Source organism: Phyllobates terribilis, unplaced genomic scaffold (genome assembly GCF_046119375.1).
Source record: "Phyllobates terribilis strain yellow unplaced genomic scaffold, ASM4611937v1 Scaffold_3__8_contigs__length_932513732, whole genome shotgun sequence".
Classification (NCBI taxonomy): Eukaryota; Metazoa; Chordata; class Amphibia; order Anura; family Dendrobatidae; genus Phyllobates; species Phyllobates terribilis.
The window spans coordinates 660,902,188-660,923,574 of record NW_027362763.1 but is presented as its reverse complement, the minus strand read 5'-3'; the positions used below and the strand labels follow the sequence as shown (position 1 = coordinate 660,923,574).

At 40.8% G+C, this 21,387-nt stretch overlaps 1 protein-coding gene across 2 annotated transcripts in view; it reads left to right on the top strand.

Annotated features, from left to right (window-relative positions):
- KIF6 (kinesin family member 6) overlaps positions 1-21,387 on the top strand; it is a 642,838-nt gene that overhangs the window by 305,380 nt on the left and 316,071 nt on the right. For both annotated transcript variants that reach the window (XM_073671717.1, XM_073671718.1), the window contains exon 14: positions 8,091-8,193. In XM_073671717.1, coding sequence (XP_073527818.1) covers positions 8,091-8,193 — 103 coding nt within the window. The remainder of the gene's footprint in view (positions 1-8,090; positions 8,194-21,387) is intronic.

Sequence of the window (21,387 nt, the reverse complement as noted above, 5' to 3'; positions counted from 1 at the left end):
CTGTGCGTCCGCGTCTACCCCCTCATTACAGCATTGCTCACTTTCTCCAGCTCATACGGAAATACTGTGCAAGTATCCAGAAACTAAATACCGCCAAATGGAACAAGCTGCAAGTGTCTCCTCCTAACAAGTCCCAGAGTATATCACATCCACATTATAATAGATATATTCTTGCACATAGGAGCAGTATTATAGTAGTTATGTAGTTGTACATAGGGGGCAGTATTATAGTAGTTATATTCTTGTACATAGCGGCAGTATTATAGTAGTTATATTCTTGTACATAGGGAGCAGTATTATAGTAGTTATATTCTTGTACATAGGGGGCAGTATTATAGTAGTTATATTCTTGCACATAGATGCAGTATTATAGTAGTTATATTCTTGCACATAGATGCAGTATTATAGTAGTTATATTCTTGTACATAGGGGCAGTATTATAGTAGTTATATTCTTGTACATAGGAGCAGTATTATAGTAGTTATATTCTTGTACATAGGGGGCAGTATTATAGTAGTTATATTCTTGTACATAGGGGGCAGTATTATAGTAGTTATATTCTTGCACATAGATGCAGTATTATAGTAGTTATATTCTTGCACATAGATGCAGTATTATAGTAGTTATATTCTTGTACATAGGGGCAGTATTATAGTAGTTATATTCTTGTACATAGGAGCAGTATTATAGTAGTTATATTCTTGTACATAGGGGGCAGTATTATAGTAGTTATATTCTTGTACATAGGGGGCAGTATTATAGTAGTTATATTCTTGCACATAGATGCAGTATTATAGGAGTTATATTCTTGCACATAGATGCAGTATTATAGTAGATATATTCTTGTACATAGGGGCAGTATTATAGTAGTTATATTCTTGTACATAGGAGCAGTATTATAGTAGTTATATTCTTGTACATAGGGAGCAGTATTATAGTAGTTATATTCTTGTACATAGGGGGCAGTATTATAGTAGTTATATTCTTGCACATAGATGCAGTATTATAGTAGTTATATTCTTGCACATAGATGCAGTATTATAGTAGTTATATTCTTGTACATAGGGGCAGTATTATAGTAGTTATATTCTTGTACATAGGAGCAGTATTATAGTAGTTATATTCTTGTACATAGGGGGCAGTATTATAGTAGTTATATTCTTGTACATTGGAGCAGTATTATAGTAGTTATATTCTTGTACATAGGGGGCAGTATTATAGTAGTTATATTCTTGTACATAGGAGCAGTATTATATTAGTTATATTCTTGTACATAGGGGACAGTATTATAGTAGTTATATTCTTGTACATAGGTGGCAGTATTATAGTAGTTATATTCTTGTACATAGGGGGCAGTATTATAGTAGTTATATTCTTGTATATAGGAGCAGTATTATAGTAGTTATATTCTTGTACATAGGAGCAGTATTATAGTAGTTATATTCTTGTACATAGGGGGCAGTATTATAGTAGTTATATTCTTGTACATAGGTGGCAGTATTATAGTAGTTATATTCTTGTACATAGGGAGCAGTATTATAGTAGTTATATTCTTGTACATAGTAGCAGTATTATAGTAGTTATATTCTTGTACATAGGGAGCAGTATTATAGTAGTTATATTCTTGTACATAGGGGGCAGTATTATAGTAATTATATTCTTGTACATAGGGGCAGTATTATAGTAGTTATATTCTTGTACATTGGAGCAGTATTATAGTAGTTATATTCTTGTACATAGGGGGCAGTATTATAGTAGTTATATTATTGTACATAGGGGGCAGTATTATAGTAGTTATATTCTTGTACATTGGAGCAGTATTATAGTAGTTATATTCTTGTATATAGGGGCAGTATTATAGTAGTTATATTCTTGTACAAAAGAGCAGTTTTATAGTAGCCATATTCTTGTACATAGGGGGCAGTATTATAGTAGTTATATTCTTGTACATAGGAGCAGTATTATAGTAGTTATATTCTTGTATATAGGGGGCAGTGTTATAGTAGTTATATTCTTGTACATAGGGGGCAGTATTATAGTAGTTATATTCTTGTACATAGGAGCAGTATTATAGTAGTTACATTCTTGTACATAGGGGGCAGTATTATAGTAGTTATATTCTTGTACATAGGAGCAGTATTATAGTAGTTATATTCTTGTACATAGGGGGCAGTATTATAGTAGTTATATTCTTGTACATAGGGGCAGTATTATAGTAGTTATATTCTTGTACATAGGGGGCAGTATTATAGTAGTTATATTCTTGTATATAGGGGGATGTATTATAGTAGTTATATTCTTGTATATAGGGGGCAGTATTATAGTAGTTATATTTTTGTACATAGTAGCAGTGTTATAGTAGTTATATTCTTGTACATAGGGAGCAGTATTATAGTAGTTATATTCTTGTACATAGGGGGCAGTATTATAGTAATTATATTCTTGTACATAGGGGCAGTATTATAGTAGTTATATTCTTGCACATAGGGGGCAGTATTATAGTAGTTATATTTTTGTACATAGTAGCAGTATTATAGTAGTTATATTCTTGTACATAGGGAGCAGTATTATAGTAGTTATATTCTTGTACATAGGGGGCAGTATTATAGTAATTATATTCTTGTACATAGTAGCAGTATTATAGTAGTTATATTCTTGTACATAGGGGGCAGTATTATAGTAGTTATATTCTTGTACATAGGGGCAGTATTATAGTAGTTATATTCTTGTACATTGGAGCAGTATTATAGTAGTTATATTCTTGTACATAGGGGGCAGTATTATAGTAGTTATATTATTGTACATAGGGGGCAGTATTATAGTAGTTATATTCTTGTACATTGGAGCAGTATTATAGTAGTTATATTCTTGTATATAGGGGCAGTATTATAGTAGTTATATTCTTGTACAAAGGAGCAGTATTATAGTAGTTATATTCTTGTACATAGGGGCAGTATTATAGTAGTTATATTCTTGTACATAGGGGGCAGTATTATAGTAGTTATATTCTTGTACATAGGGGGCAGTATTATAGTAGTTATATTCTTGTACATAGGGGCAGTATTATAGTAGTTATATTCTTGTACATAGGGGGCAATATTATAGTAGTTATATTCTTGTATATAGGGGCAGTATTATAGTAGTTATATTCTTGTACATAGGGGACAGTATTATAGTAGTTATATTCTTGTACATAGGGGGCAGTATTATAGTAGTTATATTCTTGTACATAGGGGGCAGTATTATAGTAGTTATATTTTTGTACATAGGAGCAGTATTATGGTAGTTATATTCTTGTACATAGGGGGCAGTATTATAGTAGTTATATTCTTGTACATAGAGCCAGTATAGTAGTTATATTCTTGAAAATAGGGGGCAGTATTATAGTAGTTATATTCTTGTACATAGGGGGCAGTATTATAGTAGTTATATTCTTGTACATAGGGGCAGTATTATAGTAGTTATATTCTTGTACATAGGGAGCAGTATTATAGTAGTTATATTCTTGTACATAGGGGCAGTATTATAGTAGTTATATTCTTGTACATAGGGGCAGTATTATAGTAGTTATATTCTTGTACATAGGGGGCAGTATTATAGTAGTTATATTCCTGTACATAGGGGCAGTATTATAGTAGTTATACTCTTGTACATAGGGAGCAGTATTATAGTAGTTATATTCTTGTACATAGGGGGCAGTATTATAGTAGTTATATTCTTCTACATAGGAGCAGTATCATAGTAGTTATATTCTTGTACCTAGGGGCAGTATTATAGTAGTTATATTCCTGTACATAGGTGCAGTATTATAGTAGTTATATTCTTGTATATAGGAGCAATATTATAGTAGTTATATTCTTGTACATTGGAGCAGTATTATAGTAGTTATATTCTTGTACATAGGGGGCAGTATTATAGTAGTTATATTCTTGTACATAGGAGCAGTATTATAGTAGTTATATTCTTGTACATAGGAGCAGTATTATAGTAGTTCTATTCTTGTACATAGGGGCAGTATTATAGTAGTTATATTCTTGTACATTGGAGCAGTATTATAGTAGTTATATTCTTGTACATAGGTAGCAGTATTATAGTAGTTATATTCTTGTACATTGGAGCAGTATTATAGTAGTTATATTCTTGTACATAGGTAGCAGTATTATAGTAGTTATATTCTTGTACATTGGAGCAGTATTATAGTAGTTATATTCTTGTACATAGGAGCAGTGTTATAGTAGTTATATTCTTGTACATAGGGGCAGTATTATAGTAGTTATATTCTTGTACATAGGTAGCAGTATTATAGTAGTTATATTCTTGTACATAGGTAGCAGTATTATAGTAGTTATATTCTTGTACATTGGAGCAGTATTATAGTAGTTATATTCTTGTACATAGGAGCAGTGTTATAGTAGTTATATTCTTGTACATAGGGGCAGTATTATAGTAGTTATATTCTTGTACATTGGAGCAGTATTATAGTAGTTATATTCTTGTACATAGGGGGCAGTATTATAGTAGTTATATTCTTGTACATAGGGGGCAGTATTATAGTAGTTATATTCTTGTACATAGGAGCAGTATTATAGTAGTTATATTCTTGTACATAGGAGCAGTATTATAGTAGTTATATTCTTGTACATAGGTAGCAGTATTATAGTAGTTATATTCTTGTACATTGGAGCAGTATTATAGTAGTTATATTCTTGTACATAGGGGGCAGTATTATAGTAGTTATATTCTTGTACATAGGAGCAGTATTATAGTAGTTATATTCTTGTACATAGGAGCAGTATTATAGTAGTTATATTCTTGTACATAGGGGCAGTATTATAGTAGTTATATTCTTGTATATAGGAGCAGTATTATAGTAGTTATATTCGTGTACATAGGAGCAGTATTATAGTAGTTATATTCCTGTACATAGGGGCAGTATTATAGTAGTTATATTCTTGTACATAGGGGGCAGTATTATAGTAGCTATATTCTTGTACATAGTAGCAGTATTATAGTAGTTATATTCTTGTACATAGGAGCAGTATTATAGTAGTTATATTCTTGTACATATGGGGCAGTATTATAGTAGTTATATTCTTGTACATAGGGGGCAGTATTATATTAGTTATATTCTTGTACATAGGGGCAGTATTATAGTAGTTATATTCTTGTACATATGGGCAGTATTATAGTAGTTATATTCTTGTACATAGGGGCAGTATTATAGTAGTTATATTCTTGTACATTGGAGCAGTATTATAGTAGTTATATTCTTGTACATAGGTAGCAGTATTATAGTAGTTATATTCTTGTACATTGGAGCAGTATTATAGTAGTTATATTCTTGTACATAGGTAGCAGTATTATAGTAGTTATATTCTTGTACATTGGAGCAGTATTATAGTAGTTATATTCTTGTACATAGGAGCAGTGTTATAGTAGTTATATTCTTGTACATAGGGGCAGTATTATAGTAGTTATATTCTTGTACATAGGTAGCAGTATTATAGTAGTTATATTCTTGTACATAGGTAGCAGTATTATAGTAGTTATATTCTTGTACATTGGAGCAGTATTATAGTAGTTATATTCTTGTACATAGGAGCAGTGTTATAGTAGTTATATTCTTGTACATAGGAGCAGTATTATAGTAGTTATATTCTTGTACATTGGAGCAGTATTATAGTAGTTATATTCTTGTACATTGGAGCAGTATTATAGTAGTTATATTCTTGTACATAGGGGGCAGTATTATAGTAGTTATATTCTTGTACATAGGAGCAGTATTATAGTAGTTATATTCTTGTACATTGGAGCAGTATTATAGTAGTTATATTCTTGTACATAGGAGCAGTATTATAGTAGTTATATTCTTGTACATAGGAGCAGTATTATAGTAGTTATATTCTTGTACAAAGGAGCAGTATTATAGTAGTTATATTCTTGTACATAGGAGCAGTATTATAGTAGTTATATTCTTGTACATAGGTAGCAGTATTATAGTAGTTATATTCTTGTACATTGGAGCAGTATTATAGTAGTTATATTCTTGTACATAGGAGCAGTATTATAGTAGTTATATTCTTGTACATAGGAGCAGTATTATAGTAGTTATATTCTTGTACATTGGAGCAGTATTATAGTAGTTATATTCTTGTACATAGGGGGCAGTATTATAGTAGTTATATTCTTGTACATAGGGGGCAGTATTATAGTAGTTATATTCTTGTACATTGGAGCAGTATTATAGTAGTTATATTCTTGTACATAGGGGGCAGTATTATAGTAGTTATATTCTTGTACATAGGGGGCAGTATTATAGTAGTTATATTCTTGTACATAGGAGCAGTATTATAGTAGTTATATTCTTGTACATAGGAGCAGTATTATAGTAGTTATATTCTTGTACATAGGTAGCAGTATTATAGTAGTTATATTCTTGTACATTGGAGCAGTATTATAGTAGTTATATTCTTGTACATAGGGGGCAGTATTATAGTAGTTATATTCTTGTACATAGGAGCAGTATTATAGTAGTTATATTCTTGTACATAGGAGCAGTATTATAGTAGTTATATTCTTGTACATAGGGGCAGTATTATAGTAGTTATATTCTTGTATATAGGAGCAGTATTATAGTAGTTATATTCGTGTACATAGGAGCAGTATTATAGTAGTTATATTCCTGTACATAGGGGCAGTATTATAGTAGTTATATTCTTGTACATAGGGGGCAGTATTATAGTAGCTATATTCTTGTACATAGTAGCAGTATTATAGTAGTTATATTCTTGTACATAGGAGCAGTATTATAGTAGTTATATTCTTGTACATATGGGGCAGTATTATAGTAGTTATATTCTTGTACATAGGGGGCAGTATTATATTAGTTATATTCTTGTACATAGGGGCAGTATTATAGTAGTTATATTCTTGTACATATGGGCAGTATTATAGTAGTTATATTCTTGTACATAGGGGCAGTATTATAGTAGTTATATTCTTGTACATAGGGGACAGTATTATAGTAGTTATATTCTTGTACATAGGGGGCAGTATTATAGTAGTTATATTCTTGTACATAGGGGGCAGTATTATATTAGTTATATTCTTGTACATAGGGGCAGTATTATAGTAGTTATATTCTTGTACATATGGGGCAGTATTATAGTAGTTATATTCTTGTACATAGGGGACAGTATTATAGTAGTTATATTCTTGTACATAGGGGGCAGTATTATATTAGTTATATTCTTGTACATAGGGGCAGTATTATAGTAGTTATATTCTTGTACATATGGGGCAGTATTATAGTAGTTATATTCTTGTACATAGGGGACAGTATTATAGTAGTTATATTCTTGCACATAGGGGGCAGTATTATAGTAGTTATATTCTTGTACATTGGAGCAGTATTATAGTAGTTATATTCTTGTACATAGGGGCAGTATTATAGTAGATATATTCTTGTACATAGGAGCAGTATTATATTAGTTATATTCTTATATATAGGAGCAGTATTATAGTAGTTATATTCTTGTACATAGGGGGCAGTATTATAGTAGTTATATTCTTGTACATAGGGGCAGTATTATAGTAGTTATATTCTTGTACATAGGGGCAGTATTATAGTAGTTATATTCTTGTACATAGGTGACAGTATTTCTTCTTATAAGATGCCGTGTTCGGGGAGTTGGTCTGGAGCGGCAGCTTCTCTCTCTTGGCGTCGTCTGTCCCTGCTCTCTTTTGTAGCTTGTTGTGGCGGATGTATCTGTATGTGACGGTATTAGGAAGCCTTTACTGCGGACCCCTGCACTCGGCTGGGAAGCTGCGCAGGTTTCCTCCGGTGTCGGAGTGCCTTTGCCGCAGGCCGCTGTACGTGTTGCTCTGCTCTTGTTCCGTCTTAGGGGGGTGATCTGTCCTGAGTGCTTTCCGTGGAGTCTTCTCCTGGGTCCTCTGAGGATCCCTCTTCTGTGGACGTGTCGGGATGTTGCTCCCGTATATTCCTTCTTCTCATTGTCTCAGGCCGGTCTCCGTTCTTTCTTATCCACCTTGTGCGGACCTCCTCACCGTCCTCGTCTTTTCCTCCGCAGTTGAGCAGATGTCGCTCGGTCGCCAAGAAGCTTTTGAAATTTTCAAGCGGGATTATCCGGACCGGATCGGCATCGAAGACAACAAGGCGCTGCTGAAGCATAGGTGGGTGCAGGAGGTGGCGGGGGGGCGGCTGTGCTCGGGGGGGAGCCATGTGGGGACGTAATGGGAGCAGTATGACATTAGCCCCTCGTATGCAGTAAGGGAAGCGCGAGCCATACGAAAAACAATGGCGGCCGGAGACGTAGGGACGGCTGGGGGGTCACTAACTTTTTAGCCATATTACCGCATGCACATAACATTGCCCAGCTTCTATGCGTTTAGTCCGTGTTCACACTTAGCTCAAACGCTGCATCATATTTGCTGATGTTTTGTGTATTTAAAACTTCATGCAAAGTGGATCTGATTCCCCGACACTTGGCGCCCACTGTGCGGTGTTTTTGGTGCACTCATTACCCCATAGACTTCTATGGGAGCCTGAATAATGCACGTCTTGTAAGTGCAGGATCCAGTTAGTGCTATCAAAAAAAATTATTAAAATAGGAGAAAATGCATAAAAAGGCAATAAATGATAGCGGATTGCAGAACAAGCAGAGCGGATGCATTACTGCGTCATTGCCCACGGGAACAGGGCCCTAAAGGGTAAATGCAGCTTTGGATGTGATTGGAGTGTAATTGAAGTGATTGCACTTTCCCCTCTTGCAGTGCGGCGCCTCTGGTCCCGGCTGCCCGTGCACCTGTCCGGCTGTGGACAGCTCCGGATAATGAGTGTTGTAGTCATCAGCCTCTCCGGCGCCCCCTGCGCTTCCCTCCTGGGATTCAGCGGCTCTTTATGGGGAGACACGAACGTCGTCAGTCATCGCCGGATCCGCAGCTTCCTCTAATCACTTCCATCCAGCGAGTCCGAGAATGTCCTGACACAAGGAAACGGAGCCACAGCTGTGGCCTCACAGTCACGTAGTCAGGCTTCATACCAGGCCACTCCGCGACATCGGGGGGCACTTTTAGGGGCTTTAGTCTCATAGTCACGACAATAGTGGCCGCGGCGTCCGCCGTCTGGTGGATCCGCTGCTCATCCGCTAGATGATTTCTGCCTTCAGCGCTGATTTTTATTTCTTGTAGTTTTTTTTGGTGTTCTGCAGAGTTTTTTATTATCTTTAATCATTGGAAGCTTTTCGAGATGGCACAACATTTTTACTCAGTTGTGTTCTCGTAGCCGGATACAGAAAACTAAAGTGACAGAAGTTGCAGCTTATTCAAAGAATCATACAAGTTTCCGTTCCAAAAAAACGGGCCCCACATAGTCCTCCATACAGTATAATGAGCCCCACATAGTCCTCCATACAGTATAATGGCCCCACATAGTCCTCCATACAGTATAATGGCCCCACATAGTCCTCCATACAGTATATTGGCTCCACATAGTCCTCCATACAGAATAATGGGGCCCACATAGTCCTCCATACAGTATAATGACCCCCACATAGTCCTCCATACAGAATAATGGCCCCACATAGTCCTCCATACAGTATAATGGCCCCACATAGTCCTCCATACAGTATAATGGCCCCACATAGTCCTCCATACAGTATAATGGCCCCACATAGTCCTCCATACAGTATAATGGCCCCACATAGTCCTCCATACAGTATAATGGCCCCACATAGTCCTCCATACAGTATAATGGCCCCACATAGTCCTCCATACAGTATAATGGCCCCACATAGTCCTCCATACTTTATAATGGGCCCCACATAGTCCTCAATACAGAATAATGGCCCCACATAGTCATCCATACAGAATAATGGGCCCCACATAGTCCTCCATACAGAATAATGGCCCCACATAGTCATCCATACAGAATAATGGGCCCACATAGTCCTCCATACAGTACAATGGGCCCCACATAGTCCTCAATACAGAATAATGGCCCCACATAGTCCTCCATACAGTATAATGGGCCCTACATAGTCCTCCATACAGAATAATGGGCCCACATAGTCCTCCATACAGTATAATGGCCCCACATAGTCCTCCATACAGTATAATGGCCCCACATAGTCCTCCATACAGTATAATGGCCCCACATAGTCCTCCATACAGTATAATGGCCCCACATAGTCCTCCATACTTTATAATGGGCCCCACATAGTCCTCAATACAGAATAATGGCCCCACATAGTCATCCATGCAGAATAATGGGCCCCACATAGTCCTCAATACAGTATAATGGGTCCACATAGTCCTCCATACAGTATAATGGCCCCACATAGTCCTCCATACAGTATAATGGCCCCACATAGTCCTCCATACAGTATAATGGCCCCACATAGTCCTCCATACAGTATAATGGCCCCACATAGTCCTCCATACAGTATAATGGCCCCACATAGTCCTCCATACAGTATAATGGCCCCACATAGTCCTCCATACAGTATAATGGCCCCACATAGTCCTCCATACAGTATAATGGCCCCACATAGTCCTCCATACTTTATAATGGGCCCCACATAGTCCTCAATACAGAATAATGGCCCCACATAGTCATCCATACAGAATAATGGGCCCCACATAGTCCTCAATACAGAATAATGGCCCCACATAGTCATCCATACAGAATAATGGGCCCACATAGTCCTCCATACAGTACAATGGGCCCCACATAGTCCTCAATACAGAATAATGGCCCCACATAGACATCCATACAGAATAATGGCCCCACATAGTCCTCCATACAGTATAATGGGCCCCACATAGTCCTCAATACAGAATAATGGCCCCACATAGTCATCCATACAGAATAATGGGCCCACATAGTCCTCCATACAGTATAATGGCCCCACATAGTCCTCCATACAGTATAATGGCCCCACATAGTCCTCCATACAGTATAATGGCCCCACATAGTCCTCCATACAGTATAATGGGCCCCACATAGTCATCCATACAGAATAATGGGCCCACATAGTCCTTCATACAGTATAATGGGCCCACATAGTCCTCCATACAGTATAATGGGCCCCACATAGTCCTCCATACAGTATAATGGCCCCACATAGTCCTCCATACAGTATAATGGCCCCACATAGTCCTCCATACAGTATAATGGGCCCTACATAGTCCTCCATACAGAATAATGGGCCCACATAGTCCTCCATACAGTATAATGGCCCCACATAGTCCTCCATACAGTATAATGGCCCCACATAGTCCTCCATACAGTATAATGGCCCCACATAGTCCTCCATACTTTATAATGGGCCCCACATAGTCCTCAATACAGAATAATGGCCCCACATAGTCATCCATACAGAATAATGGGCCCCACATAGTCCTCAATACAGTATAATGGGTCCACATAGTCCTCCATACAGTATAATGGCCCCACATAGTCCTCCATACAGTATAATGGCCCCACATAGTCCTCCATACAGTATAATGGCCCCACATAGTCCTCCATACAGTATAATGGCCCCACATAGTCCTCCATACAGTATAATGTCCCCACATAGTCCTCCATACTTTATAATGGGCCCCACATAGTCCTCAATACAGAATAATGGCCCCACATAGTCATCCATACAGAATAATGGGCCCCACATAGTCCTCAATACAGAATAATGGCCCCACATAGTCATCCATACAGAATAATGGGCCCACATAGTCCTCCATACAGTACAATGGGCCCCACATAGTCCTCAATACAGAATAATGGCCCCACATAGTCCTCCATACAGTATAATGGGCCCCACATAGTCCTCAATACAGAATAATGGCCCCACATAGTCATCCATACAGAATAATGGGCCCACATAGTCCTCCATACAGTATAATGGCCCCACATAGTCCTCCATACAGTATAATGGCCCCACATAGTCCTCCATACAGAATAATGGGGCCCACATAGTCCTCCATACAGTATAATGACCCCCACATAGTCCTCCATACAGAATAATGGGCCCACATAGTCCTCCATACAGTATAATGGCCCCACATAGTCCTCCATACAGTATAATGGCCCCACATAGTCCTCCATACAGTATAATGGCCCCACATAGTCCTCCATACAGTATAATGGCCCCACATAGTCCTCCATACAGTATAATGGCCCCACATAGTCCTCCATACAGTATAATGGCCCCACATAGTCCTCCATACTTTATAATGGGCTCCACATAGTCCTCAATACAGAATAATGGCCCCACATAGTCATCCATACAGAATAATGGGCCCCACATAGTTCTCAATACAGAATAATGGCCCCACATAGTCATCCATACAGAATAATGGGCCCACATAGTCCTCCGTATAGTACAATGGGCCCCACATAGTCCTCAATACAGAATAATGGCCCCACATAGTCCTCCATACAGTATAATGGGCCCCACATAGTCCTCAATACAGAATAATGGCCCCACATAGTCATCCATACAGAATAATGGGCCCACATAGTCCTCCATACAGTATAATGGCCCCACATAGTCCTCCATACAGTATATTGGCCCCACATAGTCCTACATACAGTATAATGGCCCCACATAGTCCTCCATACAGTATAATGGGCCCCACATAGTCATCCATACAGAATAATGGGCTCACATAGTCCTTCATACAGTATAATGGGCCCACATAGTCCTCCATACAGTATAATGGGCCCCACATAGTCCTCCATACAGTATAATGGCCCCACATAGTCCTCCATACAGTATAATGGCCCCACATAGTCCTCCATACGGTATAATGGGCCCCACATAGTCCTCCATACAGAATAATGGGCCCACATAGTCCTCCATACAGTATAATGGCCCCACATAGTCCTCCATACAGTATAATGGCCCCACATAGTCCTCCATACAGTATAATGGCCCCACATAGTCCTCCATACTTTATAATGGGCCCCACATAGTCCTCAATACAGAATAATGGCCCCACATAGTCATCCATACAGAATAATGGGCCCCACATAGTCCTCAATACAGTATAATGGGTCCACATAGTCCTCCATACAGTATAATGGCCCCACATAGTCCTCCATACAGTATAATGGCCCCACATAGTCCTCCATACAGTATAATGGTCCCACATAGTCCTCCATACAGTATAATAGCCCCACATAGTCCTCCATACAGTATAATGGCCCCACATAGTCCTCCATACTTTATAATGGGCCCCACATAGTCCTCAATACAGAATAATGGCCCCACATAGTCATCCATACAGAATAATGGGCCCCACATAGTCCTCAATACAGAATAATGGCCCCACATAGTCATCCATACAGAATAATGGGCCCACATAGTCCTCCATACAGTAAAATGGGCCCCACATAGTCCTCAATACAGAATAATGGCCCCACATAGTCATCCATACAGAATAATGGCCCCACATAGTCCTCCATACAGTATAATGGGCCCCACATAGTCCTCAATACAGAATAATGGCCCCACATAGTCATCCATACAGAATAATGGGCCCACATAGTCCTCCATACAGTATAATGGCCCCACATAGTCCTCCATACAGTATAATGGCCCCACATAGTCCTCCATACAGTATAATGGCCCCACATAGTCCTCCATACAGTATAATGGCCCCACATAGTCCTTCATACAGTATAATGGGCCCCACATAGTCATCCATACAGAATAATGGGCCCACATAGTCCTTCATACAGTATAATGGGCCCACATAGTCCTCCATACAGTATAATGGGCCCCACATAGTCCTCCATACAGTATAATGGCCCCACATAGTCCTCCATACAGTATAATGGCCCCACATAGTCCTCCATACAGTATAATGGGCCCCACATAGTCCTCCATACAGAATAATGGGCCCACATAGTCCTCCATACAGTATAATGGCCCCACATAGTCCTCCATACAGTATAATGGCCCCACATAGTCCTCCATACAGTATAATGGGCCCACATAGTACTCCATACAGAATAATGGGCCCACATAGTCCTCTATACAGTATAATGTGCCCCACATAGTCCTCCGTACAGTAAAATGGGCTCCATATAGTCCTCCGTACAGAATAATGGCCCCACATAGTCCTCCATACAGAATAATGGCCCCACATATTCCTCCATACAGTATAATGGGTCCACATAGTCCTCCATACAGTATAATGGCCCCACATAGTCCTCCATACAGTATAATGGGCCCCACATAGTCCTCAATGCAGAATAATGGCCCCACATAGTCATCCATACAGAATAATGGCCCCACATAGTCCTCCATACAGTATAATGGGCCCCACATAGTCCTCCATACAGTATAATGGCCCCACATAGTCCTCCATACAGTATAATGGCCCCACATAGTCCTCCATACAGTGTAATGGCCCCACATAGTCCTCCATACAGTATAATGGGCCTCACATAGTCATCCATACAGAATAATGGGCCCACATAGTCCTTCATACAGTATAATGGGCCCACATAGTCCTCCATACAGTATAATGGGCCCCACATAGTCCTCCATACAGTATAATGGCCCCACATAGTCCTCCATACAGTATAATGGCCCCACATAGTCCTCCATACAGTATAATGGGCCCCACATAGTCCTCCATACAGAATAATGGGCCCCACATAGTCCTCCATACAGAATAATTGGCCCACATAGTCCTCCATACAGTATAATGGCCCCACATAGTCCTCCATACAGTATAATGGCCCCACATAGTCATCCATACAGAATAATGGGCCCACATAGTCCTTCATACAGTATAATGGGCCCACATAGTCCTCCATACAGTATAATGGGCCCCACATAGTCCTCCATACAGTATAATGGCCCCACATAGTCCTCCATACAGTATAATGGCCCCACATAGTCCTCCATACAGTATAATGGGCCCCACATAGTCCTCCATACAGAATAATGGGCCCACATAGTCCTCCATACAGTATAATGGCCCCACATAGTCCTCCATACAGTATAATGGCCCCACATAGTCCTCCATACAGTATAATGGGCCCACATAGTACTCCATACAGAATAATGGGCCCACATAGTCCTCTATACAGTATAATGTGCCCCACATAGTCCTCCATACAGTAAAATGGGCTCCATATAGTCCTCCGTACAGAATAATGGCCCCACATAGTCCTCCATACAGAATAATGGCCCCACATAGTCCTCCATACAGTATAATGGGTCCACATAGTCCTCCATACAGTATAATGGCCCCACATAGTCCTCCATACAGTATAATGGCCCCACATAGTCCTCCATACAGTATAATGGGCCCCACATAGTCCTCCATACAGAATAATGGCCCCACATAATCCTCCATACAGAATAATGGCCCTCATAGTCCTCCATACAGTATAATGGGCCCACATAGTCCTCCATACAGTATAATGGGCCCCACATAGTCCCCCATACAGTATAATGGCCCACATAGTCCTCCATACAGTATAATGGGCCCCACATAGTCCTCCATACAGTATAATGGCCCCACATAGTCCTCCATACAGTATAATGGGCCCCACATAGTCCTCCATACAGTATATAATGGGCCTTACCTAGTACTCCTTACAGTATAATGGCCCCACATAGTCCTCCATATAGTATAATGGCCCCACATAGTCCTCCATACAGTATAATGGCCCCACATAGTCCTCCATACAGTATAATGGGCCCCACATAGTCCTCAATACAGAATAATGGCCCCACATAGTCATCCATACAGAATAATGGCCCCACATAGTCCTCCATACAGTATAATGGGCCCCACATAGTCCTCCATACAGTATAATGGCCCCACATAGTCCTCCATACAGTTTAATGGCCCCACATAGTCCTCCATACAGTGTAATGGCCCCACATAGTCCTCCATACAGTATAATGGGCCCCACATAGTCATCCATACAGAATAATGGGCCCACATAGTCCTTCATACAGTATAATGGGCCCACATAGTCCTCCATACAGTATAATGGGCCCCACATAGTCCTCCATACAGTATAATGGCCCCACATAGTCCTCCATACAGTATAATGGCCCCACATAGTCCTCCATACAGTATAATGGGCCCCACATAGTCCTCCATACAGAATAATGGGCCCACATAGTCCTCCATACAGTATAATGGCCCCACATAGTCCTCCATACAGTGCAATGGCCCCACATAGTCCTCCATACAGTATAATGGGCCCCACATAGTACTCCATACAGAATAATGGGCCCACATAGTCCTCTATACAGTATAATGGGCCCCACATAGTCCTCCGTACAGTATAATGGGCTCCATATAGTCCTCCGTACAGAATAATGGCCCCACATAGTCCTCCATACAGAATAATGGCCCCACATAGTCCTTCATACAGTATAATGGGTCCACATAGTCCTCCATACAGTATAATGGCCCCACATAGTCATCCATACAGTATAATGGCCCCACATAGTCCTCCATACAGTATAATGGGCCTCACATAGTCCTCCATACAGAATAATGGCCCCACATAGTCCTCCATACAGAATAATGGCCCCTCATAGTCCTCCATACAGTATAATGGGCCCACATAGTCCTCCATACAGTATAATGGGCCCCACATAGTCCTCCATACAGAATAATGGCCCACATAGTCCTCCATACAGTATAATGGGCCCCACATAGTCCTCCATACAGTATAATGGCCCCACATAGTCCTCCATACAGTATAATGGGCCCCACATAGTCCTCTATACAGTATATAATGGGCCTTACCTAGTCCTCCTTACAGTATAATGGCCCCACATAGTCCTCCATATAGTATAATGGCCCCACATAGTCCTCCATACAGTATAATGGCCCCACATAGTCCTCCATACAGTATAATGGGCCCCACATAGTCCTCCATACAGTATAATGGCCTCACATAGTCCTCCGTACAGTATAATGGCCTCACATAGTCCTTCATACAGAATAATGGCCTCACATAGTCCTCCATACAGTATAATGGCCCCACATAGTCCTCCATACAGTATAATCGGCCCCACATAGTCCTCCATACAGTATAATGGCCCCACATAGTCCTCCATACAGTATAATGGCCCCACATAGTCATCCATACAGTATAATGGCCCCACATAGTCCTCCATACAGTATAATGGGCCCCACATAGTCCTCCATACAGAATAATGGCCCCACATAGTCCTCCATACAGAATAATGGCCCCTCATAGTCCTCCATACAGTATAATGGGCCCACATAGTCCTCCATACAGTATATTGGGCCCCACATAGTCCTCCATACAGTATAATGGGCCCCACATAGTCCTCTATACAGTATATAATGGGCCTTACCTAGTCCTCCTTACAGTATAATGGCCCCACATAGTCCTCCATATAGTATAATGGCCCCACATAGTCCTCCATACAGTATAATGGCCCCACATAGTCCTCCATACAGTATAATGGGCCCCACATAGTCCTCCATACAGTATAATGGCCTCACATAGTCCTCCGTACAGTATAATGGCCTCACATAGTCCTTCATACAGAATAATGGCCTCACATAGTCCTCCATACAGTATAATGGCCCCACATAGTCCTCCATACAGTATAATGGGCCCCACATAGTCCTCCATACAGTATAATGGCCCCACATAGTCCTCCATACAGTATAATGGCCCCACATAGTCATCCATACAGTATAATGGCCCCACATAGTCCTCCATACAGTATAATGGGCCCCACATAGTCCTCCATACAGAATAATGGCCCCACATAGTCCTCCATACAGAATAATGGCCCCTCATAGTCCTCCATACAGTATAATGGGCCCACATAGTCCTCCATACAGTATAATGGGCCCCACATAGTCCTCCATACAGTATAATGGCCCACATAGTCCTCCATACAGTATAATGGGCCCCACATAGTCCTCCATACAGTATAATGGCCCCACATAGTCCTCCATACAGTATAATGGGCCCCACATAGTCCTCTATACAGTATATAATGGGCCTTACCTAGTCCTCCTTACAGTATAATGGCCCCACATAGTCCTCCATATAGTATAATGGCCCCACATAGTCCTCCATTCAGTATAATGGCCCCACATAGTTCTCCATACAGTATAATGGGCCCCACATAGTCCTCCATACAGTATAATGGCCTCACATAGTCCTCCGTACAGTATAATGGCCTCACATAGTCCTTCATACAGAATAATGGCCTCACATAGTCCTCCATACAGTATAATGGCCCCACATAGTCCTCCATACAGTATAATGGGCCCCACATAGTCCTCCATACAGTATAATGGCCTCACATAGTCCTCCATACAGTATAATGGGCCCCACATAGTCCTCCATACAGTATAATGGCCTCACATAGTCCTCCATACAGAATAATGGCCTCACATAGTCCTTCATACAGAATAATGGCCTCACATAGTCCTCCATGCAGTATAATGTCCCCACATAGTCCTCCATACAGTATAATGGCCCCACATAGTCCTCCATACAGTATAATGGGCCCCACATAGTCCTCCATACAGTATAATGGCCTCACATAGTCCTCCATACAGTACAATGGCCCCACATAGTCCTCCATACAGTATAATGGCCCCACATAGTCCTCCATACAGTATAATGGCCTCACATAGTCCTCCATACAGTATAATGGGCCCCATATAGTCCTCCGTAAAGTATAATGGCCTCATATAGTCCTCCATACAGTATAATGGGCCACACATAGTCCTCCATACAGTATAATGGCCTCACATAGTCCTCCGTACAGTGTAATGGCCCCACATAGTCCTCCATACAGTATAATGGCCCCACATAGTCCTCCATACAGTATAATGGCCCCACAGAATCCTCCATACAGAATAATGGCCCCTCATAGTCCTCCATACAGTATAATGGGCCCACATAGTCCTCCATACAGTATAATGGGCCCCACATAGTCCTCCATACAGTATAATGGCCCACATAGTTCTCCATACAGTATAATGGGCCCCACATAGTCCTCCATACAGTATAATGGGCCCACATAGTCCTCCATACAGTATAATGGGCCACACATAGTCCTCTATACAGTATATAATGGGCCTTACCTAGTCCTCCTTACAGTATAATGGCCCCACCTAGTCCTCCATACAGTATAATGGCCCCACATAGTCCTCCATACAGTATAATGGGCCCCACATAGTCCTCCATACAGTATAATGGCCTCACATAGTCCTCCGTACAGTATAATGGCCTCACATAGTCCTTCGTACAGAATAATGGCCTCACATAGTCCTCCATACAGTATAATGGCCCCACATAGTCCTCCATACAGTATAATGGCCCCACATAGTCCTCCATACAGTATAATGGGCCCCACATAGTCCTCCATACAGTATAATGGCCTCACATAGTCCTCCATACAGTATAATGGCCCCACATAGTCCTCCATACAGTATAATGGGCCCCACATAGTCCTCCATACAGTATAATGGCCTCACATAGTCCTCCATACAGTATAATGGGCCCCACATAGTCCTCCATACAGTATAATGGCCCCACATAGTCCTCCATACAGTATAATGACCCCACATAGTCCTCCATACATTATAATGGGCCCCACATAGTCCTCTATACAGTATATAATGGGCCTTACCTAGTCCTCCTTACAGTATAATGGCCCCACATAGTCCTCCATACAGTATAATAGCCCCACATAGTCCTCCATACAGTATAATGGCCCCACATAGTCCTCCATACAGTATAATGGGCCCCACATAGTCCTCCATACAGTATAATGGCCTCACATAGTCCTCCATACAGTATAATGGCCTCACATAGTCCTTCATACAGAATAATGGCCTCACATAGTCCTCCATACAGTATAATGGCCCCACATAGTCCTCCATACAGTATAATGGCCCCACATAGTCCTCCATACAGTATAATGGGCTCCACATAGTCCTCCATACAGTATAATGGCCTCACATAGTCCTCCATACAGTATAATGGCCCCACATAGTCCTCCATACAGTATAATGGGCCCCACATAGTCCTCCATACAGTATAATGGCCTCACATAGTCCACCATACAGTATAATGGCCCCACATAGTCCTCCATACAGTATAATGGCCCCACATAGTCCTCCATACAGTATAATGGCCTCACATAGTCCTCCATACAGTATAATGGGCCCCATATAGTCCTCCATACAGTATAATGGCGTCACATAGTCCTCCATACAGTATAATGGGCCCCACATAGTCCTCCATACAGTATAATGGCCTCACATAGTCCTCCATACAGTATAATGGCCTCACATAGTCCTCCATACAGTGTAATGGCCCCACATAGTCCTCCATACAGTATAATGGCCCCACATAGTCCTCCATACAGTATAATGGTCCACACATAGTCCTCCATACAGAATAATGGGCCACACATAGTCCTCCATACAGTATAATGGGCCCACATAGTCCTCCATACAGTATAATGGGCCCCACATAGTCCTCCATACAGTATAATGGGCCCACATAGTACTCCATACAGTATAATGGGCCCCACATAGTCCTCCATACAGTATAATGGCCCCACATAGTCCTCCATACAGTATAATGGGCCCCACATAGTCCTCTATACAGTATATAATGGGCCTTACCTAGTCCTCCTTACAGTATAATGGCCCCACGTAGTCCTCCATACAGTATAATGGCCCCACATAGTCCTCCATACAGTATAATGGGCCCCACATAGTCCTCCATACAGTATAATGGCCTCACATAGTCCTCCGTACAGTATAATGGCCTCACATAGTCCTTCGTACAGAATAATGGCCTCACATAGTCCTCCATACAGTATAATGGCCCCACATAGTCCTCCATACAGTATAATGGCCCCACATAGTCCTCCATACAGTATAATGGGCCCCACATAGTCCTCCATACAGTATAATGGCCTCACATAGTCCTCCATACAGTATAATGGCCCCACATAGTCCTCCATACAGTATAATGGGCCCCACATAGTCCTCCATACAGTATAATGGCCTCACATAGTCCTCCATACAGTATAATGGCCCCACATAGTCCTCCATACAGTATAATGGCCCCACATAGTCCTCCATACAGTATAATGACCCCACATAGTCCTCCATACATTATAATGGGCCCCACATAGTCCTCTATACAGTATATAATGGGCCTTACCTAGTCCTCCTTACAGTATAATGGCCCCACATAGTCCTCCATACAGTATAATAGCCCCACATAGTCCTCCATACAGTATAATGGCCCCACATAGTCCTCCATACAGTATAATGGGCCCCACATAGTCCTCCATACAGTATAAT